The sequence below is a fragment of the Pseudophryne corroboree genome, chromosome 2, assembly GCF_028390025.1.
Source record: "Pseudophryne corroboree isolate aPseCor3 chromosome 2, aPseCor3.hap2, whole genome shotgun sequence".
Classification (NCBI taxonomy): Eukaryota; Metazoa; Chordata; class Amphibia; order Anura; family Myobatrachidae; genus Pseudophryne; species Pseudophryne corroboree.
The window spans coordinates 378,024,473-378,051,820 of NC_086445.1; the positions used below are offsets into that span (position 1 = coordinate 378,024,473).

General features: G+C 42.9%; 1 protein-coding gene across 1 annotated transcript in view; it reads left to right on the plus strand.

Annotated features, from left to right (window-relative positions):
• Positions 1–27,348, plus strand: part of CLYBL (citramalyl-CoA lyase) — a 986,589-nt gene that overhangs the window by 900,295 nt on the left and 58,946 nt on the right. Inside the window, 1 exon segment of the mRNA XM_063953228.1 lies at positions 4,586–4,710. Within this exon segment, the coding sequence (XP_063809298.1) occupies positions 4,586–4,710 (125 nt within the window).

Consider the following 27,348-nt stretch of genomic DNA (forward strand, 5'->3'; position numbering starts at 1 on the left):
TAAGTTTCTGGCCTAAGTCCCTATAATCTTTCTTAAGGACATCCCACATACCACTAACTTTGTCATTGGTGCCAACGTGCACCAAAACCCCTGGGTTGATCCCAGCCCCTCCTATCATTCTACCTGGTCCGCAATGTGTCGTACCCGAGCACCCGGGAGACAACAGACTGTACCGCGATCACGGTCCCGGTAGCAGATTGCCCTGTCTGTCTTTCTGATAATTGAATCCCCTACCACCACAATCTGACTAGCTACCTCGCTTTCTTTTATCCCATCTATGCTGGTGGGACCGTTCCTCCGGTTGCTAAAGGGAACAGTCTCCTCCAGCTCCATCATTTCCTCACTTCGATCCACAGTTTTTTTGTCCAATCGGGAAAATTTGTTGGGGTTTGGTAGTTCAGAGATGTCCTGTCTCCCCCCTCTTATTCTTCTTCCTACTAACTGTGACCCAGTTGGCTACCTGTTCTTCGTCATCTACCATTGTCTCCCGCTGCAACACCTCCACCGTTCTATCTAAGCTTTGCTCGAGATTGTGACTATCTCTCAGTCTTGTATCGGTTTGCTCTAGATCAGTTACCTGTGCTTCCATGGCAACCGTTCGCACACACCTCGCGCAGATGTATTCACACTGGGACGGTTGCTCCATGTGCGCATACATCTAGCACGACATGCACTGAGTCACGACTATAACTTTGTATGAGTAATAGAAAAGTACAATGGTAATCCCACTATACTGCAAATGTCTCTACCATTCTTACACATTAAAATACGTACTTGAAACACTGAACCAATCCTAGTGGATGTTTGAGCAGAATTGCCAATCTGCAGTGAATCCTTTTGGCATCCCATGCAGACAATGGAAACCACAATACTAGATGTAATATAGTGTTCCTCTGTGTTGTTCTTGCTACCTATGCTTAAATTAGCATGGCTTCTCCTCTACCACATTGTGCATCATAGGAAGAGTGATACAGGTACTGCAACCTAATGCACCCCCCGGAAAATGTGTTTTTGCACACAATTAAACTCTGTGTTTGCATCTTTTCACTATAGCATAAAAGAGACTTTACCACAAAGTTAATATATAGCCAGAATTTTAAAACCTAGAAAAGATATTACTCTCCAAGCATGTATGTTGTGTTATTTTACTTTTATTACCTAGATAGGCAGGTGTACATAGTTGAGAAAGTGGGTTAATGGGGATGGGAGCATACAGTACGTAAACTGGGGGCATCAACTCATGGGCAGGATGTGCGCTAGTAATAATCTGTGTAGCTGTTTTCTTTCATGTGCCAATGCTGACTCTGAGCCCTATATGGTGGAGGAACAGGGTTGCTCTAACACCAGGGGCAGATTTAGGGGTGAGGCCGCCCCTGCCTGCCTAGTTGTATTATTTTTATTGATTGGTTGTAAGCCTTCATTTGATGATATCCAATTTAATAGAATAATAAAGAAAAAGCCACTAACTATGATAGTTTTTTATTTTTAATTATATATACATATTTACTAAGTACGACGGCTGACAGTGGCAGTATCTGCATGTCCTATCTGTTTACACTCCATTCAAGATGGCACATGGTACAGTACAGTGGAAATATTTTGCAGTTACTGGTACTTTTTGGGCTGACAGTACTAACACAAGCATCCAAGTGCCGCCCCCAAACAAGTGCCGCCCCGAGGCATGTGCCTAATGGGAAATTCCTCATTGTCTAGGCCAAATGCGGTAAGGGAATGTTTGTACATGCAGACCAGGAAATATATGCCTGGGAAAGCAGAATTATGTGCAGGTGTTCACAGGCAGGTGGAAATGGCTGATGCTGATAATGATGATGGTAGTTGCTAGCATTGGTTGTTTACGAATACTGCGTTGATACTGATTGGTGCTTTCTTTGTCACTTGGTCATAAAGGATTGTTGAAGCTTCTATAGCGAACTTGTTAATTTTGTATTGCAGTTGAATTGATGTCTAATAGCAACTGCATATGTTTCACATTAAATAAAGAGTTTACAATTTGGATACAAGTGGGACATACGTGTCTTTGATGTGTACCCAGAGTACACCAGATGTATATGCTACAGTTGCCGACCTGAGCCCATCTCTGAAATATGCTATTTTTGTGTGCAACTTTTGTAGTGTCTAATTTCTGTCTAACTCTCATTTAGCCGAGAGTGTATTGTACATTTTGTGAGTTTAGACCTGTTGTGTGTGTGTGTGTGGTTATTCTCATCTGTTGCAAAAAAAAAAAAAGCTAAAACTTGTTTTCAGCGTGTCAACCCCAATATTAAATAGAATAAAAAAATGAATAACCGTTTGATGCTCAAACTGTTCTAAAGTGACCTGACTCATCTTCCTCTACCATGTCGAGCAATTTCTATGTATAAGGCTGCAGAATGGGCAATAAACGTCAGTGTATGCTGGTGATAAGGAGAGCATGGATTCTTTCTAGTGAGCTTTGCTGCATTACCTAAACTCAGGTGGTCTGTCACCACTGCTCAAGTTAATGGGTCAGTTCATGTACATTCCAACACAACAATGGGAAGCTTAGCACACTGTCATCTGGGAGAAGAATACTGATAGGAACTGGTCAAGGCACATAAAAAATAATGTGCAGATTTATACCAAAAACTGGGAAAGTTTAATCCTCTTAAACAAAAGGACGATGCCCCTTGAAGCCAACTTTAGGAATATTCTGTTGTGATTATCCTCCTTACAGTCCCTACCTTGCTGTTCTTAAAAAAAAAAAAAAAACAGTAGAGAGAATCATGAAATCATCCAAGTTTTATTTTCAGAATACCACTAAATGCCAGAGCTGCTTGCCAGGGCATATTTTGCCTTTATGTGGAGAGAGATGCTGAGCTTTATACAGGCACACCTTGCTTTCTTACACTTAAAGACCCTCACATACTTTGTAATCCCTACGCAGCTGACAAATTGACCTAGAACGATATGTCAAGTGGTGTTCGATACCTGAGCAGACAATGTAGTGCTTGAGCTTAAATAGATTATGCAGCCTTTGTGAAGTGTCACATCTATACCAGCACTTTAACATATAACTGCGCCTAGAGAGATCTATAGGTGACGTTTGTTTACAAGATTCCATTAAATTATGTTCTGGTTCTGTTGCAGTAAAGGTTTAGCAATATGTCTATATTAAATAAATAACAGTTTTAGATTAAATGTTATGACAAAAACTATAGCCTTATACTGTATGTGATTATTATAGTAAATAAGTGATTTAATAAATTCTCTTCCCTCTATTAATAGATGTTGTGCAAAATTTACTTTGGGTTTCAACTGTAGTTCTAAAAGGAATCAGACATTGCTGCTATTTTGTGTATTTCTTTTCTCATTGAAAGCTGTTAGGAACAATTAGATCTCATGTGAATGATTTTATTGATTATGAAATAAGTGTTTAAAGTATGAAAAAAATATTAATAAGGATCAAATCATAGCTCAAATGTAGCCTACACCAAGTGACAGTTCCTTAACATAAGAATAATCAAGTGCTCAATATATTTCTCAGTACAGACATTAATGGTTGTTAAAAGCCAACAATGATTAATGAAACCTGACACTTTCAAGTGCTTAAAATTACCCCTGCCCTCCTCAAAAAAATCTTTTATTAAGAGGTGCTTATATGAAGAATGTAACAGCTGTAATGTAATTAGATATATGTGAACTCTTTCTATATCGCCAAACCATAGGAAAATCAAGAGGAATACATCAAATTAAGCAAAAAGATGGAAACAGTCTGCAAAAAATATGGGAACACTCTTATTATTTATTTATGTTTACCTGTATCATTGAATGCTGAAAACTTTGAAGTAGTGTTTCATTTAAACAACTGGACTTCTATGAAAATAAGTTACAAAATTTCTTTTAAAAACCCTTCAGTTTTTGCACATCATTGTAAATAAGCGATCCAATAAAAAGTATAGTGCAGTTGTCTCGGGTTAATACTATAATACTTGTAATAATATATTATTTTAGAAACGAGTTGAAGTCACAGTCTTTTGCCTCTTTAAGACACCATACATTTAATGTGACATTAACATGATAATTGTAAATGTGGTTTCATGATCGCTTGTGGAAACTGTAAGAAAGAGAGCCCTGTATCATTTGACTGCATGTTGTGTTTTCATTACTTTGTGTCCTTTTCTAAATAGAACAAAATATTTTTTTCTTCTCTTACAGACTTCACATTTAACCTGTTTAATAGCATAGGGTCTTCCGCTCCTGATGGGGCTTATTCCTGCTATCAGCCCCTTTTTGCTAGCTAGACAATAAAGTAAGAAAATAGGGCTCCTTTTTTGTTTGCTTTAAAACAGAACTGATTATTTGTATTATTTTAGAGCGCTCTGAATTGAGTCAAGGCTGCATTTATCCTTCCATGCCGCCTGAGCACAAGGAAAGGATTCATGCTGCTCTGGAGTGCCAGGGATAAAAAAGGAACGCTATTACAGTAATTATTTGTTATTATTTAATGTCTAGTCCGGGAGGCATTCTTCATCTTTGAATGTTTGACACATTTTGCGTGAACATCTGTTGTTGATTCATGTTTCTGGTGTTATTAATCTTCTTGTAGGTAAGCAGGTGATTCACCCAAGCCAGATTCCTATTGTCCAGGAGCAGTTTACTCCGAGTGCTGACAAAATAAATTGGGCCTACGAATTGATTTCTGCTTTTCAAGAGCACCAGAGATTAGGAAAGGTATAAAAATTATTAACCCAGTGTCTCATCTCCTGTGTTACAACAATGTGTGATCAAGTTTGTTTTGTTTTCTTGCATCATAAAATTAGCCTTTTTTTCAACTATCTTTATTTGAAATGTCTTCTGTATTAACTTACAAAACTATTTTTCCTCAAACTTTTATTTATTTAAATATTTTTTTATTTTTTATTTAGATTTCCTTCATCTGAATTTGCTCTATATTTGTGCTTATTTGTATTATTCCCTTTCTTCTTATATTTCTCTCTGTTTTCTATCCTAAAACTTCCACATATCATCAGTAAATACAAAGTGTGCATAAGGCTTACTTCATGAGCTGAATGCAAGTGCTGTTCTTAGCTGAAATTAGTAATGTCAAATTAAAATCAGGGCTGATTGAAGAAATGAACATTTGTGATGGTTAGCTGTATTAATCCTGTGTTATGCCAGGTCAGGATTTGATGGCCATATAATTCTTTGTAATTGTAATGATTAAGAAGTAACTCTATACGGAATAGTGATTTGCAAGTTGTAGCTTTGGATATATACAAGAAGCAAATTAACACTGAAAATGGTTGTTGCTAATTTAGTGCATCATTGAACCTCACGTTTTCTGCACTGTGGGTTTCTGCTATGTAAATATATCAGTGGCGAAGCACAATCTGTCGCCACTTTGTGCCAGTAATACTTAAATTAGGAGTCGCCTGAAGGAAGGTTTTATGCCAGTTTTAGCATTGTCTGCTAATTATCTCTTAGTTTATTTGAAATAATCCAGTTTGCCTTCCTTTGCAAAAATGAGGTAAATTACATTTTTAATGCACTATCCGCATCATAGTGTACCTTACCTCATACCTTAAATCATTAAACATAAATTGCTGTGAAATGTGTATCACCATGCTGTGCATAGTAATTAGTTGCATATGGGGTCTGATTTGCAAAGAGAGTACTGAAAAGACTGTATACTTGTCCCAGATAACAATCTTGTTTTTCACAAAGCTTTAAATGCATTTTTTTTTTTTTTTTTTTACAATTTTCTATCATTTCAGGAGAATCACAATTTAGACTACATCAGTAATTTCCTTTTGCACAATACATCAACTCTTTGCATCCACAGTATTGGGTTGCTATAAAATAGGAATAGATTGCTGTATGCACTCCAGCTAGGCTGCCTGAGTGCTTGCATAAGACTGGCAAACTACGTCAATCAAGGCAGTGCACTGAACCCATGCAGGTGGAAAGGGAGCTGCCATGTTGGGTCGCTATTGGGGGGGGCAAAAGGTGCTATTGTTAAAAGATACCTGACATTTATGAGGAAGAGCATAGTAGAATATAACAATTTCTATCAAGAAGAATGTAATATTCATTTGATTGTACAAACCTTGGTGGTTGTTCTGTGCTTCTCGTTTCTCTTTTATCTGGGCTAATAGAGCTTCTGTGGAGTTCAATATACAAAGCCTGGCGACGGCCGAGCTGCAGGCACACTTGGAAAGGAAAGCATGCCCATGTTTTGTTTTCATATCAGTATCTGTGTTGTAGCTATAGACACTATTCTGTATCATGATAACACACAGCTAAAGGAACGGAACAACCAATCCTTAAAGTTAAGACATGGTACTGTTCTCCATATATAATCACAACGTATATTAAGAATTATATATTATAACAAAACTGATAAAGTTCAGCAATTTTCTATCAAACGGTCAGTAACAAAAAAAAACAAAAAAAAGGTGGCATCCAGGATGGTTTTTGCATAATACTATGTCTGCCGAATGGTATTAGTATACGTTTTTTCCCCGTAAACTGGGATAGATACTTTTTTCTGATTAAAAAAACTTTAATAAATCCAATGCCTAATTTTTGAATAAATACGGGATTTATGAATAAAAAAAAAAAAAAATGCAAATTGTAAAATATTAGGAAGGCAAAATTAAATATGCTAAAATAGATGACAACTACTATATATGCTTTACATGCATTTTAGTGATGCTTTTTTACAGTGTATGTTTTCTGGTGTACTGCGTTACTCCATGACAAATCAAGCTCACAGTGTTCTAATAATGCAATGTAGCATTACAATTTTAGAACGCAGTGTTAGGAATAGCACCATCATTGACTTTTATTTTAACTTTTCATACGTTTATTAACAAGTGAAATGTGCTATAAAATGGGTACGTATCAATGAGCCTAATCAATGTTCTTGCTCTTATATCTGTGGTAATAAAAAAATGAAACACCCATTATTTATCAAGATTTAGCAAAATTCCAGACATAACAAAACACACATTGTTTTTGAACATTTTTTTGTATGATTACAAAATTCTAAACTATCTAAAATGTATTACAACACTTGTAATTATGACAGAAAGTACAACTAATAATCTTAAAAAAAAAAAAATCTATGGTTAAATAGAAAATATTTTATGAAACTTATTTTTTTGCTAATCATTTTATTGTATCTATGTTCTGCAGCAAACAGTCATGCAGGGCATTATCATCTTACAAATAAGTAGAAAACCGGCATACATTGGAATATGTTGTGAAATTTGGCATAGAGGCTTTCCATTTGTAATCTTAAAGTATGTGCTATACAAGAGAAACATTAAGATCAGAAAAAAAGTTACCAAGATTACATTTATTTAGAATGTTTGTTTTCTCACTTTGACATTTCACCAAAGGTTTTGTTTATTTTTGTCATAAAAGTGTTATAATATATGTGTATTTAGGCATACACATGTTGATTGGTCAAGTCAGTGGTTTGTTAGGACACTGAATGCATATAATCTGTGTTCTCTCAACAGTTTCCGTAGTCCGAACATGGCAGTGGGTCGAGCGCATAGAGTCCTATTGCGGGCTTGCTGCGCTCACCACGCTGCGGGCTCGGTGGCTCACTGCGCTCACCACAGGTTATATTCCCACTGTATGGGTGTCGTGGACACCCACGAGTGGGGAAAGCCCCTGTGCGCCGGGATTCCAGCTGCCGGCATTGTGGGCTGTCGGAATTCCGGCATCTGTTTCCTGACCTCTGGGATCCCAACAGCCTGCAAATTAACTGCATCCCCCCAACCATAGGCGTGCGCACGGGGGTGCCTGGTGCGCACAGGCACCTCCTAATGTCCGGCACCCCCCGCACATCAAGCATGCTGCGATCCGATCATCGCTGTCTGTGTACAGTGGCATACTGATAGCGATGATCGAATAACCACCTGCATCGCTCGCTGCCCTGACAGTCACCGGCGTCCCCCTCCTGCTGCGCCGCCGCCGGTCAGATTCAGTCACTCACAGCTGAACTGTCAGCTTCTTCGTGATTGGGTGGCTGGCTGTGACAAACTGCAGCGAGCGATCGGGTCGGAATGACCCCCTATGTTTAAGCTGGTTCACACGTGTATGAACTGGCACATTCAGGTTACTTTTGAAAAATTTTATTTTTCTTTGTTGCATATGGGGAACCTTAAACAAGAACATTGAACCTAGAGAAAATAAACTTGGAGCAAAATAGTGTTACCAGTCACACCTTCTCTGCTTCTCACAATAGACGCTTGATTTTCAGCCCCAGGCTAATGTGGCCCTAAATCATGCACTGCGAACACACACACGTCAGAAGGTGCTGAATAGATAACTCTGGCGGTTTCTGTAGGCAGCTTGGTGTGGCTGAGAGTAAAGTGTCTGACTCTAATGCAGGAACGAGCATTCAAGACTTTCTCAAAAAAACCAAGATGGTCTGCCAGGTAATATGCAGGGATAAAAATGGGCAAATCAGTTATTGAAATAATAAAAGATAAATATACATTTTGCTGTTTTTTTTCCCCACCATTAACTTATATATTTTTTTAAAAAGGCATAGAAGGTCATTTTACTTGTTTTAAAGTTGGAGATAGGAACTGCTCATGACACCCCAGCCAGAAGCAATTAGCATTATAAGGTCAAGACATTATAATGTATTTATTCATTTCTCTACGTATACATGTCAACCACCAAAGGGACGTTATCCAGATTCATGCTAATAATGTAGCAGCTAAGCCACCATGTGTGGTGCTCATTCTTCAATGTACTCATGGACTTATTCTTCAATAACAGTCTAGAGCAGTGGTTCCCCAACTGCATGCCATAGCACCATGGGGTGCCTCAGGCACTTGCAGGGGTACCCTGGATTGGTGGTCCAAGACCAATTTCAAATTATTTATGATCACTGTAACAGGTAAAAACCAGTGCTTGTGGCTGTCAATCATAAAATATGTTGACAAACAGAAGCTAATCTTGTCCCTCACAATATAACTGAACCTAAGGATGACATATAAATACATTATACTTAGGGGGATATCCAATTTGCTCCAGTAATTTTCTGAGGCTAATTGTCCTGCTGGGGGCTATCCTATTAGCCCCGATATGCTGGCACTAGCTGTGGCTTATCGGGGGTTACATGTTGCTGCACTGGGTCCCAACTCCTGACAGCTCTCGGTGCAGTGGCCTCCGGCTTTCCCCGGTTACATGACTGCTCCCCGTCATGTGACCACTGCCGGGGGCGGGGGAAGATGGGGGATGTGGGTCACTACGCTGCCCCAGCTTCCCCACTGAAGGTCACAGTGCAGATTGCCAGCTCCCGGGCTGCGGCCCCCTCTCTGCAGTCCCAGCCTGCTGTGGCGGGCATGGGACACTGCAGGGCAGCGCGGTTATTGGGGATTTTGTTTCACCTGCCCTAAACAGCCTTGTTTTTTTTCTACCGAAAACACACAGGTTTCACTGAACCAGTGTATTTTCGGGAGATAATGTATTTTATTACAGGCAAACTAAAAAAGGGCGAAAAACACGATGTTGTTTCACCTCTAATTGGATAACCCCCTTAATTTTATATTTTTTTCTAAATTTCTCAGTAAGGAATTTCTGGCCTAGGGGTGCCCTGAAAACAAAATCTGATACTCTAAAATGCAGTGATTAAAAAAAAATTGAAAACCACTGGGCTGGATGTTAAGCGAGGTGAATAAGAACAGTACTCTTAGACCATATATAACCATATAATGTGGATTGGTAATCCTGGGGAGGATCCTTTCTGCTGGATTTGAAATCGCAGGGTATATATCCATTTTTTATGTAAAAAAGAGGTGACCAAGACCAGTACTCTGTAAGATTTGCCCCTAACCATATTATTTATGTGTGGCCAAATATGAAAAACCTGTTATGTGCCATAACGGCAAGTTCCAACAAGTCACTATGGTCCTGATTCAGAGGTAGACGCAAGCGCCCAGTGTTTAACTTACACACATGCATCTGAATCATACTGTGCATGTGTCCTGATGATTACCACCAGGGAATGCAGTTCCGAATCTTTATGGAGAGCCATGGAGTTCTGATATGTGTTCCTGTGCGGTGACACGGAGAATAGTTCAAGTGAACGGGCATTTTGGGACCATGCCAGTCTTAGGGACTGTTCCACTGACACCGGCAGCCAAATACCCTCAGACATACTGAGCAAATTTAGGATTGCTCAGAAGTCCGATGGTGCAGCTGATGTCTGCTTGATGGTGCGCCACGACAGATTAGAGCTGCAGCTAGTAGACATCACAATAGACAGCCCGTCGGCTACAACATTACCATAATTTCATGTCTACCCCTGAATCAGGGCTAATATGTACAGTTGGATAAAGATGGCATACAAGCGAAGTTTAACTGCATTTACCATACATACCAACCAAGCTGTAGAACAGAATCAGCTGTCCTTTTGGGTCCATAAAGTCTGCAGTTTGCAACCAATTAGATCTAAACACTCTAATTAGCCATTAAATTGCCATAATGAATGAGTATCTCGGGTCTCACTGAAACAGAATAATTTATCAATTAAAAAACCCCACTTGCTCGAAAAGGGGCTGGCAAGAAAAAAGTTCCAGTAAGCACTCATAGCTACCCAACAATGGGGGTCATTCCGAGTTGTTCGCTCGCTAGCAGATTTTAGCAGCATTGCACACGCTAGGCCGCCGCCCTCTGGGAGTGTATCTTAGCTTAGCAGAATAGCGAACGAAAGATTAGCAGAATTGCGAATAGAAAATTCTTAGCAGTTTCTGAGTAGCTCGAGACTTACTCCTACACTGCGATCAGCTCAGGCCGTTTCGTTCCTGGTTTGACGTTACAAACACGCCCTGCGTTCGGCCAGCCACTGCCCCGTTTCTCCAGACACTCCCGCGTTTTATCCTGGCATGCCTGCGTTTTTCCGCACACTCCCAGAAAACGGCCAATTTCCGCCCAGAAACACCCACTTCCTGTCAATCACACTCCGATCACTTCAACAATGAAATTTTTTCGTTCGGACGTGAGTAAATCTACTAAGTTTTGTGCTAAAATACTTAGCGCATGCTCACTGCGTACTATGCGCATGTGCATTTTTGCCTTAATTTTTTGCCTTTATCGAAAATCAGCAATGAGCGATCAACTCGGAATGACCCCCAATGCCCTGGTGTTTCTAACTAAATGAAGTGCATGCCTAGCGGCACTGTTTAAATAAACACTTTAAAAAATGTACCAGAATACAGAAAGACAACCAGAACAATAAAACAAAAATAACGCATGGGATGTAATGCAGTCCGAGTTCGCCCGACCTGAGGGATGCCAACTGAACTTGGACATTTTTTTAAAGGCGCAGTCATTTACAAGACATAACCATGCCTGGTAAATATTTGCCCCTTTAAAAATAAATAAATCTGAGTTCGGCCTGCATTCTGCACGTCGGGCGAACTCTTATTACAGTACATCATGCCCACGTGCTCACATCCTAGTGTTGGGAGCTGGTGAGAGCTATGGACTAAATACCAAAGAAAGTTCTGCTGCCTCACAATATCAGAGGACTTCCTGGTCAATTAAGACAGTGAAACACCATGAGACATTTATTAGAAGAGGTAACGTTTAGAGATGCTTGAACTGCGATTTGATACTTGAACTGCTTCTAAAAGTTGAAAATTTGCTGAAATTTCTTGAATTGTAGCACCAGTAAAAAAAAAATGAAGACCAACCGACTATCGGGGTCATTCCGAGTTGATCGTAGCTGAGCTAAATTTAGCACAGCTACGATCGTAAACTCAGACATGCGCATGTCAGTGCCCCCCCCCCCCCCCCCCCCCCCGCACAAATACAAAAGCATCGCACAGAGGCCTTTTGTATCTGCGGAGTAACTCCCGGCGAGCGCAGCTCCTGCGGCTGGGCGGGAGTTGTGTCTCGCTGCCGCTGGCCGCAGCGGCTGCGTGATACGTCACGCAGCTGCCACCCCCCCCCCAACGATCCGGCCACGCCTGCGTTGGCCGGACCGCGCCTACTAAACGGCGGCTTAATGCCGCCGTTCAGCCCCCTCCCGCCCAGCGATGACTGCCATGCCGCATGCGCAGTTCCGACCCAATCGCTGCGCTGTGACAAACTGCAGCGAGCGATTGGGTCGGAATGACCCCCTATGTTTAAGCTGGTTCACACGTGTATGAACTGGCACATTCAGGTTACTTTTGAAAATTTTTATTTTTCTTTGTTGCATATGGGGAACCTTAAACAAGAACATTGAACCTAGAGAAAATAAACTTGGAGCAAAATAGTGTTACCAGGGGATGCGGACCGCCGGGATTCCGGCCGGCGGCATTTAGTACTGATCCCGTTACCAGTTCAATTTAAAAAAAATTTCTCTGTTCCCCCTCCCGGACTGTCTTTATTTCATCTCTGTCCCCTGTCTCCATCTTACCTCTGCCTCCTCTTTGTTCTTTCTCCTATCTCTGCCCACGTCTTTATCTCATTTCTGCCCCTTCTCCCATTTCTTTCTCCTCTCTGTCTCTCCTGTCCCCCTCTTCCCATCTGCCTCTCTCTCATCTTTGTCCCTCCTGTCCCCCTCTCCCTGTCTCTTATTTCTGTTCCTTCTTCCTCATCTCTCTCATCTGTGTCACTCCTGTGCCATCTGTCTCACTCATCGCTGCCCTCTTTCAGCATCTGTTTCATCTCTGCTCCCCATCTGTCTCTCTATCTTCTCTGTCCCTTCTGTCCCCATCTCTCTCCTTCTCTCTCTCTCTCTCCAACCAACCCACCTCACCGGGATTATAGGGGAGCTGTGCAATGCTGAAACCAGACACTCACAGGATGGTGCAGAACTGTACATCCATGCAGCATTGGGGGATGTTTTGTCCATTTGACGAACAGACAGTAAGGGCTGGGAGGAGAGGGTGAGCTGTGCTAGACGGACAAAGGAGCAGATTATATAATAGATCCCTAATGGCTCCAATTTTGAAGCAGCAATAGTCACTAAAAAAATCTTCAATAACAGTTATTTATTACTCCACTGGATTTGCACTATTACTGAATACAATATAGTTAAACCAGAGTATCATTATTTCACTCGGACCTGAACTCTGTAACATTTCTAGATTAACCAAAGGAGATGCTATCAATTAAGTTCAGTGAAAACTATCAGAATTTTGTTAGTCTTTATGTATTTTCATTTTCTCTTACGTCCTAGAGGATGTTGGGGTCCACATTAGTACCATGTGGTATAGATGGGTCCCTTGGGAGCCATGAGCAATTTAAGACTTTAATAATGTGGGCTGGCTCCTCTATGCCCCTCCTACCAGACCTAGTTTAGAAAATGTGCCCGGTGGAGCCGGTCACAGCTAGGGGAGCTCCATAGGAGTTTTTCTAGTTTTATTGTTTTTTAAAAGAGATAGGTACAGGGAGGCTGCTGGGAACAGCCTCCCTGCTTCGTGGGACTTAGGGGGGGAGTAGTGTCCAACCCTAGAGGTTAATGGCCACTATCTCCGCTGACAGAACATTGAGCTCCTGAGGGTGATGATCGCAAGCCCACGAGGCGACCGCTAACTCCCGCAGCACGGCCGCCACCCCCTAACAGAGCCAGAAGATGAAGTGGTGAGTATGACGCCGGTGCCTCGGTAAGTGGGTCGCTGGCGAGAATGGCGGCATAAGGGTTGGAGCGCAACCCTGTGAAGCTGCGCTCCGGAGGGCACAGCGGTACAATGTGCGGCGCTGTGAGAGGCGCCCTGAACCAGCGCACAGACCCTACACTGGTATACAGAGGCTAACGGGCTAATCCAGTTGTTAGCAACCACATTTACCTCAGGCTAGTATAATCTCAGCAGCGGGAAGACGCGCCATTACAGGGGGCCGGGCTTCTTCCTCAGAGCGGATCCAGCACTCACCAGCGCCATTTTCTCCCTACAGATCACACTACAGAGACGCTGACAGGGAGCGCTGCCCTCCTCCTCACTCCAGATATCCTCTGCGGTACCAGGGTGTATTAGACAAGGGGGGGAGAGTGTTATATTTCACTGTGTAATCTATTGAGGTTATTCAGTCAGCACCAGGCATTTATCATGATAACTGCCTACTGGGGCGCTGTGTGGCTGGCTCCTTATACTCTGTGTCTCTCTGAAGGTACTCTGTGGGGAAACTGTGTCTGCATTTTTCCTGTGTGTGTGTGTGTGTGTGTGTGTGTGTGTGTGTGTTGGTGTTGATATATATCACATTACCATGTCCAGGGACTCTGTGTCTTGTGCTACAGAGTGTGTATCTTCTCCTGAAGAGTCTATTCCATATACTCAGGAATGTAATATACTGTCCCAGGCTTCTGAATCCGAACCCCCATGGGTGGCTTCTATCCAGGGAATGATATCCCAAATTTCATCTAGGATAGCTCATAATGAGACTAAAACACAGGTTTTAAGACAATCTGTAGAGGTTTTCTCGTATTCAGCTCCCACCGCCTCATCAAAAGCCCCTGGTATATACCCTAAAAAGTGTGCTCTTGCCCATATAATGCAAGCTGACACGGACACCGACGGTGATGGTGATTTACTGGGGGGGGGGGGGTATCCCTTGCTAAGGGGGTGCAACTCATGATTGAGGCTATTAGGGTCATTTTACACATTACTGATAAGGTACCTGAGCAGGTAGAGGACGCTTATTTTACAGAAAATAAGAAATCCTCCCTTACATTCCATGCATCTAAGGAATTAAACGCACTGTTTGAAAAATCCTGGGAAAACCCGGAGAAAAAGTTCCAGAAAAAGGGTTCTCATTGCTTTTCCTTTCCCTGAGGAGGACAGGAAAAAGTGGGAAACCCCACCTGTAGTAGACGCTTCTGTATATAGATTGTCTAAGAAGGTGGTTTTACCTGTTCCTGGGTCCACCTCTTTAAAAGAGCCGGCTGACCGCAAGATTGAGACTACACTTTAATCATTATACACAGCTAATGGCATAGTTTTACGACCCACTATTGTTTGTGCGTGGATTTCTAAGGCCATAGTAAAGTGGTCAGGCACTTTACTAGAGGAATTAGATTCTATGGATAGAAGTGATATGGATTTGTTTTTACGTCACATACAGGATTTTGCAAGTTTTATGGTGGAAGCCATGAAGGACCTTGGAAATCTTAATGCGAGAGCTTCTTCCATGGCTGTCTCGGCACGCAGAGGACTCTGGCTGCGCCAATGGTCTGCGGATGCTGAATCCAAGAAAAGTGTGGAGAACCTACCCTTCACAGGTCAGGCTCTGTTTGGGGAAGCCTAAGATGTGTGGATCTCCACTGCAACTGCGGGTAAGTAAACATTTCTTCCCTCTGCAACACCGCCGACTAGGAAATCCTATCCTACGTCTATAATGCAGTCCTTTCGGACCGCGAAAGTTAAAAAGGACAAACCCCCTTCCACTTTCTTTAAAGGAGGTCAGGGGAAATCCAGAAAACCTGCACCAACAGGTTCCCAGGAACAGAAACCTGGTTCTGCTTCCTCAAAATCCTCGGCATGACGGTGGACCTCCCAGCCTGGAGATCGGGTAGGTGGTAGCAAGACTAAGAAATTTCAGTCATGTCTGGGTGTCCTCATGCCTGGATCCCTGGGTACAGGATATTGTTACCCAGGGGTACAGACTGGAGTTTCAAGAACTCCCACCTCACAGATTCTTCAAATCAGGCTTACCAGCTTCACTGACAGAAAGTGCTATCCTACAGGAATCCATTCAAAAATTGCAAAAGTCAAATGTAATTGTTCCAGTTCCACCTCAAAAAAATGGTTATTACTCAAACATGTTTGTGGTACCGAAACCGGATGGTTAAGTCAGGCCAATATTGAACCTAAAGTCATTGAACCCTTATTTGAGAGAATTCAAATTCAAGATGGAGTCTCTGAGAGCGATGATCTCAGGTCTGGAGGAAGGGGAATTTCTGGTATCCCTAGATATCAAGGATGCGTACCTTCAAATTCCAATCTGGCCGCCTCACCAGGCTTATCTAAGATTAGCGCTACTGGACTGTCACTATCAGTTCTAGGCACTGCCTCTCCATGGCACAGAGGGTGTTCGCCAAGGTCATGGCGGAAATGATGCTACTCCTCCGCAAGCAGGGTGTGAACATAATTCTTTATCTGGACGATCTGCTAATAAAGGCGTCCTCCAGGGAGAAGTTGTTACAGAGCATTGCTCTCTCAACTCAACTACTCCAGGATCATGGATGGATCCTGAATCTTCCAAAGTCGCATTTGGAGCCGACAAGGAGGCTGGCCTTCCTGGGGATGATCCTCGACACGGAAGTACAGAGGGTATTTCTACCGGTGGAGAAAGCGTTGGTGATACAAACAATGGTCTGGGATATCCTGAAGCCAGCCCGGGTGTCAGTTCATCAGTGCATTCGCCTTCTGGGAAAGATGGTTGCCTCCTACGAGGCTCTACAGTACCGAAGATTTCATGCACGGTCCTTCCAACTAGATTTCCTGGACAAATGGTTGGGATCTCATCTTCACATGCACCAGAGAATACGTCTGTCGATGAAAGCCAGAATCTCGCTCCTCTGGTGGCTGCAAACTTCTCACCTACTAGAGGGCCGCAGGTTCGGGATTCAGACTTGGACCCTTCTAACCACGGATGCAAGTCTCAGAGGTTGGGGTGCAGTCGCCCAAGGGGAAAACTTCCAAGGAAAGTGGTTAAGTCTGGAATCCATCCTTCCGATAACCATTCTGGAACTAAGGGCCATGTACAACGGTCTTCTACAAACGGCACATCTTCTAAAAGATCGGGCCATTCAAGTACAGTCGGACAATGTAACGACAGTGGCCTACCTAAACCGACAGGGCAGAGCGAAGAGCAGGGCTGCAAAGTCAGAGGTAACAAGAAACATCCTCTGGGCAGAAAAGCATGCGGTGGTGCTGTCAACAATCTTCATTTCGGGAGTGGACAACTGGGAAGCGGACTTCCTCAGCAGACACGATCTCCATCCAGGAGAGTGGGGCCTCCACCCGGAGGTGTTCGCGGAGGTGACAGGTCTTTGGGGTGTACCTCAAATAGACATGATGGCCTCCCTCCTCAACAAGAAACTTCGGAGGTACTGTTCCAGGTCGAGAGACCCACAGGCAGTGGCGGTGGATGCCCTGGTGACTCCGTGGGTGTTCTAGTCAGTGTATGTGTTCCCTCCACTTCCACTCATCCCAAGGATTCTCAAACTAATAAAAAGAACAAGAGTTCAGGTGATCCTCATTGCTCCGGACTGGCCAAGAAGGGCTTGGTACGCGGATCTTCTGGATTTACTGCTGGAAGATCCGAGGCCTCTTCCTCTTGGCGAGGACCTTCTGCAACAGGGGCTGTTCGCTTATCAAGACTTACCACAGCTACGTTTGATGGCATGGAGGTTGAACGCCCGCCCAGCACTTTGTTTTCCTGCAGTTGTTACTTGGTTCAGTACTGCCTTGTTACTTTGTTAAGTACTGCATTGTTACTTGGTTAAGTACTGTGGTTCAACCGTTGCTGAATTGTTTCAGGCTGGTTGTCTTGGTTTTCTGCTGTGTGTGAGATGATGTGAATCTCACCACTATCTGTGTATTTCCTTCTCTCGAAGTATGTCCGTCTCCTCGGGCACAGTTTCTAGATTGGGTCTGGTAGGAGGGGCATAGAGGGAGGAGCCAGCCCACACTATTAAACTCTTAAAGTGCCAATGGCTCTCAAGGGACCCATCTATACCCCATGGTACTAATGTGGACCCCAGCATCCTCTACGGACTACGACAAAAGGATTTACTGGTAGGTAATTAAAATCCTATTTTCTACAGAGCATACATACTTTTTTTATTGTACTTTATTATTTGATTTTGTTGCTTTTAAACTCAGAAGCAGTAATACATTTTTATATTTTTTTTTACTAAGCAAGTGGTTCCTAAACTTTTTTGAATCATGGCGCCCTAGACCAAAAGTCAGAATTTTTTTCACGGCACACCTAGGCCAAAAAGTTTCTTATTGAGAAATTTAAAAAGAAATGTTAAATTAAGTAAATTGTGTTTATATGTCATTCTTAGGTTCAGTTATGAGAATAGGGCCAGAATTCACTTTTGTTTGTCCACATAATTTACGATTGGCAGCCACCAGCACTGGTTCTGCCTATTAAATTGACCATAAATAGTTTAAATTGGTCCTGGACTGGACCACCAATCCAAGGCACCCCTGCAAGTGTCCTAAGGCACCCCATGGTGCCATGGCACACAGTTTGAGAACCACTAGACTAATGTATATTTGTCGCACCATTGCAGCATAGTAGTTGACTTATTTTTCCTCTTATTTGAGTATACAGCCATCTCAGGACTGCCAGTTTCTTTATGCTTGTGTGACCTGGCGTCTCAAGTTACACATGCGCAGATGCATCCGAGACTGGCTGGCAAAGTGGCAAGATTGCGCTTACTACTACTGATAGCCACTATCACTGTGGAGAAGTATCACTCTCTCTTCTAACTGGGCAACATTTTATTGGTAAATCAGGGCAACAGTGTATTTCTGGCACTGTGATAAGTATGGATAAAAATCAGTAATTTCACCACTTATTACAGACTGTTACTAAGAGAACTATTGAAATGTTAAAAAATATATACATTATTTATGCGTTACAGTGATGTTTAGCCACATTTATGCTGGAATCCCATTATCTTAGTAAGGTGTCACCACCCAATTTGAGCAAATTAAGGAGCTAAAAAATTATTGCATGCAGGTACGGTATTTACTAATGGTTGAGATTTATTGTTTACAAATCCGTTAAAATTGATCTAAATCAATGTTGTGTTTCAGGGGCTATTACACAATTTATTTTAGTTTTTAAATGTTAGTAAATGTGTGTTTTAGCCCCTGAAATGCAACATCAGTTTAGATTGATTTCTGTCATTTTCTAATTTATAAAAATCTATTTAAAAAAACAACAACAATTGACCTTTAGTCAATTTGCAGGAAAAATGGGTTGTTTGTTGGGAAAATGGGTAGGATTTGACAGGATGTAATGGGTCTAGTTCTTGAACTTGATAAAGCTAAATATTTATCTTATATAAAACCCTTTATGAGGTCTAAGAACACTGTACGCTATTTACGTATGGAGTACCGTAAGGGTACGCTCGTTGCGTAACGATCGCTTAGCCGTGGTCGAGACGCTCAAGCGTCACGTTCGCTCACGGCCAAGAGATCACAGGCAGGCACGCTATTGGCTGCCGACTAACGTAATGATTCGCTATAGCGTAGCGGACGCTCGGGACCACGAGGAGATCACCAGCGGCGCTGACGCTCACAATGTTAAACCTTTATATCTAAACCATAAACAATGTAATATGCAGTAAAACCTTTGTGTAGAGATAGGGTGTAGATGCAACCTAGTGTAACCTTATTAACTTAAAAGCTGTTTGAGCGTCACCGACGCTCTGAGAATACTAAACACTATAAGAAATACACAGATACCTGGGCTTAGGGTCCAACGCCTAATATATATATATATTATGAATGATATACTTGCAAAAGAATTAATACAAATACAAATCATACACTACAATATAACATAGACTACCTAACCAGATAACTACACAGGAAATACAATACAATTACTGTTTAAGGGAAAATAAGAGAGAAAGAGGAGAAGAGAGAGAGAGGGAGAAATTGGCCCACAATAACAAGAAGATCAATATAGTTGCGGAGAAAAACTTACGCACAAAGGAAACGATCGCATGCGCCTCTGGACATCCAGCTCCCGATTCTCAGCAATGATAACCGTTGAAGAGTGAGCGCTGGATGTGCCCGGCTTGTCTATTTATGCCCCACATACAATACAATTCAATGGTCCCTACAATCTCATTGTTCATTGGACACAGGAATTCCTCCTCGCATCATAACAAAAGGTCATAGGTTGATTCATACAGGTGGGCCGTGACTATTTCCAACAGCTCAGGTGGGAGGGAAACTGGGTTTCCCGCCGCATGGATAAGTAAGTGCAAATACAGTAAATGTTCATAAACTTCTTATGTCCATAACTATTCGCACGAGCGATTAATCCGCTTCAAACCAACACCGGAATATTGCTAATTAAATACTCTTCCGATGGGTACTAAACACCACTGTATTACTCCTGTCTGACCCTTCGTATCAAACAAAGAGGGATTTCTCTGTTCACGAACATTCTATATTAACCAAACTTTCAGAATCTATCAAAGGGACCATGATCTACAAAATACATTATATAGTGAAAATATGTAACGATTGAGTCGCACGCTACGATCACATAAACTCTACCGTAAATACGCATACCGTGCGCCTGCGGGTGCCCGCGACTGTGAGTATGCGCACGTACGGGAGAGCGTACGCATGTGCAGCACGGACCTGTGTGAGGTGCAAATATGGTAGTGTGCATAGAGATATTTTTCTGACTTTGACAGTCCACCCTTTGGCAGTCAACAATAACTGCCACCTTCTAAAACATTTCAAAAAAGAGAAAAATATATGTCAGGGGTTAATACATTTACATGGTTGGGTAGGGGAGGAGAGGAGAAGGTAGGAAAAGGGTATGACCTAGTGAGATAGCAGAAACATGTGTGTATGAATCCGTGCTTGGGGGTCATGTATCATCGTGCCGTACGTGTTTTAAATCAAGCTTCGAGGTATTGCGAAGTATACATTTGAATTCCTTCTTATCCCGTGGTACGGGTCTGTGGATGGGCTGTCAAACTTTACCGAGCTCTTTTCGGCTTTGGTTGTAACAAAATGGGGGAGCACATTTTAGTTGATGATACATGAATGGGGGAGATATGTGATTGCTGATATCTGTGCCTGTATTCCCTATCGACTATGTGTGTCATTACCTGAGGGTTGTAGAAATGAAGAAAAGACATAATTACGGTAAATGCGGTGGTATTCTATGTCAGGTAAATGTACATTCGTCGATTGAGGTCTTGTTTGGTGTCTGTTGAATGCAGTCTTCTTTGTGCTTTTGCCCATAAGGTGCGAGCAAAAGCTGTCAATGTCCATAGATTTACAAAAGTGTTGGGCTAGCGTAATTTTAAAATTTCTAGGGAAACTGGGGATCCATGGCATAGTTCATCAAAAATCTGTGTATCAGGTTGTCAAAACTTCTTCTTTAATCCATCTGTTGTCAGTATATCGGCTCATCAAACTCCTCGTCCAAGTGGGTCTTTTTACCTTGGAGAAAACGGAAAAACAGGTGAAAGAAACGGACCGTAGAGATCGCATTTTCATCACATCATTGTTTCTACCGTTGGGTCATAAATCAAGTCCATTGGAATTACAGTTTCCTCACTCCTTAAACTCATTACCCTAGTACGACGATTGCACTTCATTAAAGCCTGCCCGCATCTAAATATCAAGCCAATCGTTATGATAACACCTAAGATACATAGGAGAAACTTCCCAACATCCATTATGACTCCTTGAGCCCAGTCTCCTAAACCAGAGAACCAATTTCGCGGGTTCAACCATGACACCCAACCAGTCAGCTCATTACCTACAGCAGCAAGAGTGAGATTGTGTCTCCTGCGAAATTCCCACTTCAGTTGGAGAATATCGTCCATCTTTTGGTCTATGACCTCGACCGGGTCCTCGGTGCTATTCGTAATATATGTGCAACATTTCACGCCGTATTGTGTTGCCAGTGTGACACAATATCCGCCTGTCACTGCTGTGAGGTAATTAAGAACCATTCTATGCTGTACCAGTTCTGTTTTATAAGCTTGAAGTTCTCTTCCAGTATACCTAAACGTGTCATCATACATTTCAGTGATATTATCTAACAAATTTGCAAGCGCAGATATGTATTTATAATTCAACACTCCTCTGGCGGTGCGAGTGATGTCTAACGCGATTAGAAACTGAATCCCGGTGGATTCATGGATCATGTCAGAGGCCGGATGCTCTGTTCTTTCTATCAGGTGCCGTTTAACTACGTGCTCGTAATGGGTGTGAGTGTAAGGAGTTTGGGCAACACGGTGTATGTCTTTCATTTTGTCATGTGATACAGTCATTACTTCAGGCAGTACTTTTCCAATATAACACAATCCTTCAGAGTTTGGGGCAAGCCACTTATACGCCTTTCTCCCGCATATGAAATATGCATCATCGGGGAGAACATATGGGACGGAGTAGGACATAACCATATTACACACCTTCCATGTGAAATCTCCTAACCCTAATTCTTCCATCTGCTTAGTACACGTATCAGGTTGTACGATATGTGCACAGTATCCTGGTGATACCTCTCCAACTCTCGTAATCCTATTTCCTAAGGTATACCTATACCGGAAAGATTTTCCTCTACTGGCTATGTGGCGTATAAGCTCTGTATCTGTAGGCATTCTATCTGCTCTATGCGAAAAGGTCATGGTTTGATTACTCCATGACACTTCCCAATTTCCCGGCTTTCGGGGATTGGAGATGTTAAAACATAATAGGGACCTATCCACATGGTATTGGTGGAGCTTCAAACTAGGAGGGCTGGAGATATTAAACCTCCTGTCCACCGGTCTCCCACCACTTAACTCAAGTACCTCCCCTAACGTTAAAGGAAATGGTACTAGCCCTGATTTGCTATGACCTTGAGGTACTTGAGAGCATACCCAACAATCTGTTTTATTTAACACACTACCCACTAAGGAGTGATAGTCACTCAATGGATGCCGGTCCATATGGATATTAAAACTGGATTGGCATTTCTTTATGCACCCATCCTCAATGACATTGTTACAGAGCCGACAGATACAGTTTTCTTCAGCTAACAATCCTTCACAATTCCTTCTATGGTCAATGCTATCGGATCGTTTTCTGATACTCGCCTTTGCTTGTTGATTATGTTGTTCTTGGAAAACTACGCCTCCATCTCTGTCATCAGAACCCATTCCAGAACCCCTCTCGACCTCCATGGGACTCTCGCCGGAACAGACTGCTCTGGTCAACATCATGGTCAACAGGAAAATCCGGATCACAGACTCTTGGGGCAAGTCCATCTTGTAGGAGGAAACGGAGAAGAATGAGAAGGGGGAAAAAATAATTTGAGGGAGAGGGGATGGGAAGTTGGAGAAAAACAATAAAAGGGAACAGGGGATCGACAACTGCTTTTGGTCTTGTGATTTTCAATGCTCAGGTGCCGCCTCAATCCTCCTGGAACAGACACTCCAGTGATACAACCTCTACCGTCTGTTCCTTATCCCGGGGCCTCTCTGGATCAGCAACCTTTTTACAGTGGGACGAATGAACCCAAGTCTCTCTCTCAGCAACCTTCAATGCTGTAGTGCTAGTCAATAAGACCTGGTATGGTCCTTCCCATCTGTCAATAAGGCAACCTGAGCGTAGAAAATTCCGTATCATTACATAATCCCCAGGTTCAATGTCATGACAATTACTATCTGGTAAATCAGGAATCACCAACTTCAAATTATCATTTTGATTCCTTAGCTGTTTACTCATGTTAATCAAGTACTTTACAGTCACTTCATTGTTACACTTCAAATCATCCTGAGGGTTAATCATAACATGCGGTTGTCGACCAAACAAGATTTCAAAGGGAGACAGATTAAGAGGGGACCTGGGAGTGGTTCTGATGCTGTACAGTACAATGGGTAAAGCTTCTGGCCATGTCAATCCTGTCTCTGTCATCACTTTACTCAGTTTATTTTTAATAGTGCTGTTCACTCTTTCCACTTTCGCACTCGCCTGTGGACGGTATGGAGTGTGCAGCTTGCTATCAATTCCCATCAATTTACACATTCCTTGAAAGACATCACCTGTAAAATGGGTACCCCTATCACTTTCAATTATTCTAGGGATACCATATCTACATACAAATTCCTGCACAATTTTCTTAGCAGTAAACATAGCGGTATTTGTGGCCGCAGGAAATGCTTCGACCCAATTTGAGAAAACATCTATACAAACAAGTACATATTTCAAATTTCGACAAGGGGGTAATTGAATGAAGTCAATCTGTATTACCTGGAAAGGGCCGCCTGCAGGTGGGATATGAGATGGTTCTGTAGGTATTGCCTTTCCGATGTTCTTTCTCAGACAGGTAAGGCATGACATTGCTCTTTTACTCGCATGAGATGAAAATCCTGGGGCACACCAATATGCTCTTACCAACTTGCACATCCCTTCCTTGCCCAGATGAGTCAGCCCGTGAGCTGCCTCAGCTAAACATGGAAGGTATGCTCTGGGGGCCACTGGTTTACCGTGTCCATCCGTCCAGAGTCCTGAGGACTCCTGGCCATATCCTTTTGCCTTCCAGACTGCCTTTTCCTGTGTGGAACACAAATTTTGCATCTCACACAACTTCTGTGTGTTGATGGTATTAAATACCATCAGTTGTGTGGTGTCTGTCTGTCTGGGGGTAGCAGCTGCTAATTTAGCAGCTTCGTCTGCTCGGCTGTTACCAAGTGATACTGGGTCTTGGCTATATGTGTGTGCTTTACATTTGATAACAGCCACTCTGTCGGGTTCCTGTATCGCTGTTAGAAGCCTTTTTATGTGAGCTGTATGCGCTACCGGTGTACCAGCTGCCGTCATGAAATTTCTGAGGCGCCATAGGGCTCCGAAATCATGGACTACCCCGAATGCGTATCTAGAATCGGTGTAGATATTGGCTGATTTGCCCTTAGCCAATTCACATGCTCTGGTTAGGGCGACCAGTTCAGCAACCTGGGCTGAGTGAGGTGGGCCTAGTGGTTCCGCTTCTATGGTGCCTTGGTCATCTACGACTGCGTATCCAGTACACAAGTCTCCCGAGTCTGACTGTCTATGACAACTACCGTCCGTGTAGAACGTAAGTTCTACATCTTCCAGTGGGTTGTCACTGATGTCAGGCCTTGCGGTAAAATTTTGGGTCAAATATTCCATACAATCATGTGTGTCTTCCTTTGTATTAAATTCTCCTTCCCCACCACTCTCATCCTCCACCCTTTGTGCCTGTCCAGGCACACCTGGGAGATATGTTGCAGGATTTAATGCACTGCATCTCCTTATGGTGATGTTTACGGGGGCCATTAGTGCCAATTCCCATCTTGTAAACCGCGCTGATGAGACGTGTCTGGTTTGGGCAGAATTTAACAAGGCTGACACTGCATGTGGTGTATGAATTGTGAGGTTGTGACCTAGCACGACGTCTTCGCTTTTCGTTACTAGCAATGCTATCGCAGCAACGCTTCGCAAGCATGTGGGGAGGGATCGCGCTACCGTATCTAGCTGAGCGCTGTAATATGCTACTGGCCTGCTGGCATCACCGTGCTTTTGGGTTAGTACGCCTGCCGCGCAACCAGCACTTTCTGTTCCGTATAATTCAAAGGGTTTCCCATAGTCTGGCATACCTAATGCTGGTGCCTGCGTTAGGCACTGTTTAAGTCTCTCAAATGCTGTCTCAGACTCGTCTGTATGCGAAATCCGATCAGGTTTGTTTGAGGAGACCATCTCCTGCAAGGGTAACGCTAGAATGGAAAACCCTGGGATCCAATTACGGCAATACCCACACATTCCTAAAAATGTTTTGATCTGTTGCTGGGTTTGTGGCAGAGTCATGTCTCTAATTGCTTGAATTCTATCAGCGGTCAGGTGTCTCAGTCCTTGTGTTAGACAGTGTCCCAAATATTTTACCTTAGTTTGGCATAATTGCAACTTGTCTTTGGAAACCTTGTGTCCTGTGTCTGAAAGATGAAACAGGAGCTGTTTCGTATCCTTCAGGGATGCTTCCAATGAATCAGAACACAGTAGTAGATCATCCACGTACTGTATTAATACTGATCCACTCACTGGTTGGAAAGACTGTAAACAATCATGCAAAGCCTGGGAAAATATACTTGGACTATCTATGAATCCTTGTGGTAATCGAGTCCATGTGTATTGGACTCCTCTGTATGTAAATGCAAACAAATATTGACTGTCAGGGTGCAGAGGTACCGAAAAGAAAGCGGAGCAGAGGTCAATAACAGTGAAAAATTTCGCAGTGGGAGGGATTTGCATTAGGATGACAGCTGGATTTGGCACTACGGGGAACTGACTCTCAACTATTTTGTTAATCCCCCTTAGATCCTGCACTAGCCGGTAACCCCTCCCCCCACTCTTTTTAACAGGGAAGATGGGACTATTGGCAGTGCTGGACGTTCTTACCAGAATGCCCTGTTGTAGCAAGCGCTCTATTACTGGGTAAACTCCTAATTCCACCTCTGGCTTCAGAGGGTACTGTGGGATTTTTGGAGCTATCCTACCATCTTTTACTTGTACAACTACCGGAGCTACGTTTGCCATTAATCCAGTGTCCTGTCCATCTTTATTCCAAAGTGACTCTGGTATCTGAGATGTCATTTCTTCTACTTGGGAGGGAGTCCTATTTGTCATAATGGTATGTGACATTAATTTTGATGGGGAGTCTAACATGTCTCGCACTTCCTGAGCGTGATTCTCAGGTATGTCCAAGAATACACCTTCAGGAGTACAATAAATGACGCACCCCATTTTACACAGTAAGTCTCTTCCCAGGAGATTAGTCGGTGCCGATGCAGCCAGCAAAAAGGAATGCTTGGTATGTAAAGGCCCTATTGTAATCTCGGCTGGTTTGCTAACAGGGTAGTGCTGGACTACTCCCGTTACCCCTATGGCTGGAATTGTCTTACCAGTGGTTCTCATGCCCACTGTCGAATTTATCACTGATTTGGCCGCCCCTGTGTCTACAAGAAAGTTTAATGATTTACCAGCTACATTGATTGCAATTTCTGGTTCACTCCCAAGACTTGCAATCAATTTTACTGGCTGCAGATTACAGGTATGGCCACACCCCTATTGGGTATGGTGACCTCCCTGAATCCCGCTGGCAGCAACTACTTGTGAAGGGGTGAAATGGGAACTACCAGTGGCTTGCCAGTCTCTGTTCGGGGGGTATCTTTTTGTTTCCCCTGTATGTGGCTCATAACTCCGTCTCTGCGGACCTTGCTCCCAATGTCGTGTGTCGTGTCGTTGTCTAGGGGGTTGGTATGATCTTTGCGAATTTTTCGCTCTACAGTCTCGAGCTATGTGTCCCTGTTTATGACAAAAATAACATGTTACCACCTTTGACTTACCCACAGGGTTTGGTGATATAAACACAGGCTGTTTTGTGGTCAGGGCCTGTATACTTACTGACATTAACTTATCACCTTGCGACTCCCTGTGTCTGGTGATATTCCGGTCGTGATCAATAGCAGCCTCTCTCAAAGTAGCCACCGACAGACCTCGCCAACATGGTTGTGTGGTCTGTACCCTAGTCTTTAATGCCTCTTTTAAACCATCCATTAGCACAGATACTGCTACTTCTTGATGATTTGCATTGGTCCTAATGTCCTCTATGCCAGTGTACTTTGCCATTTCT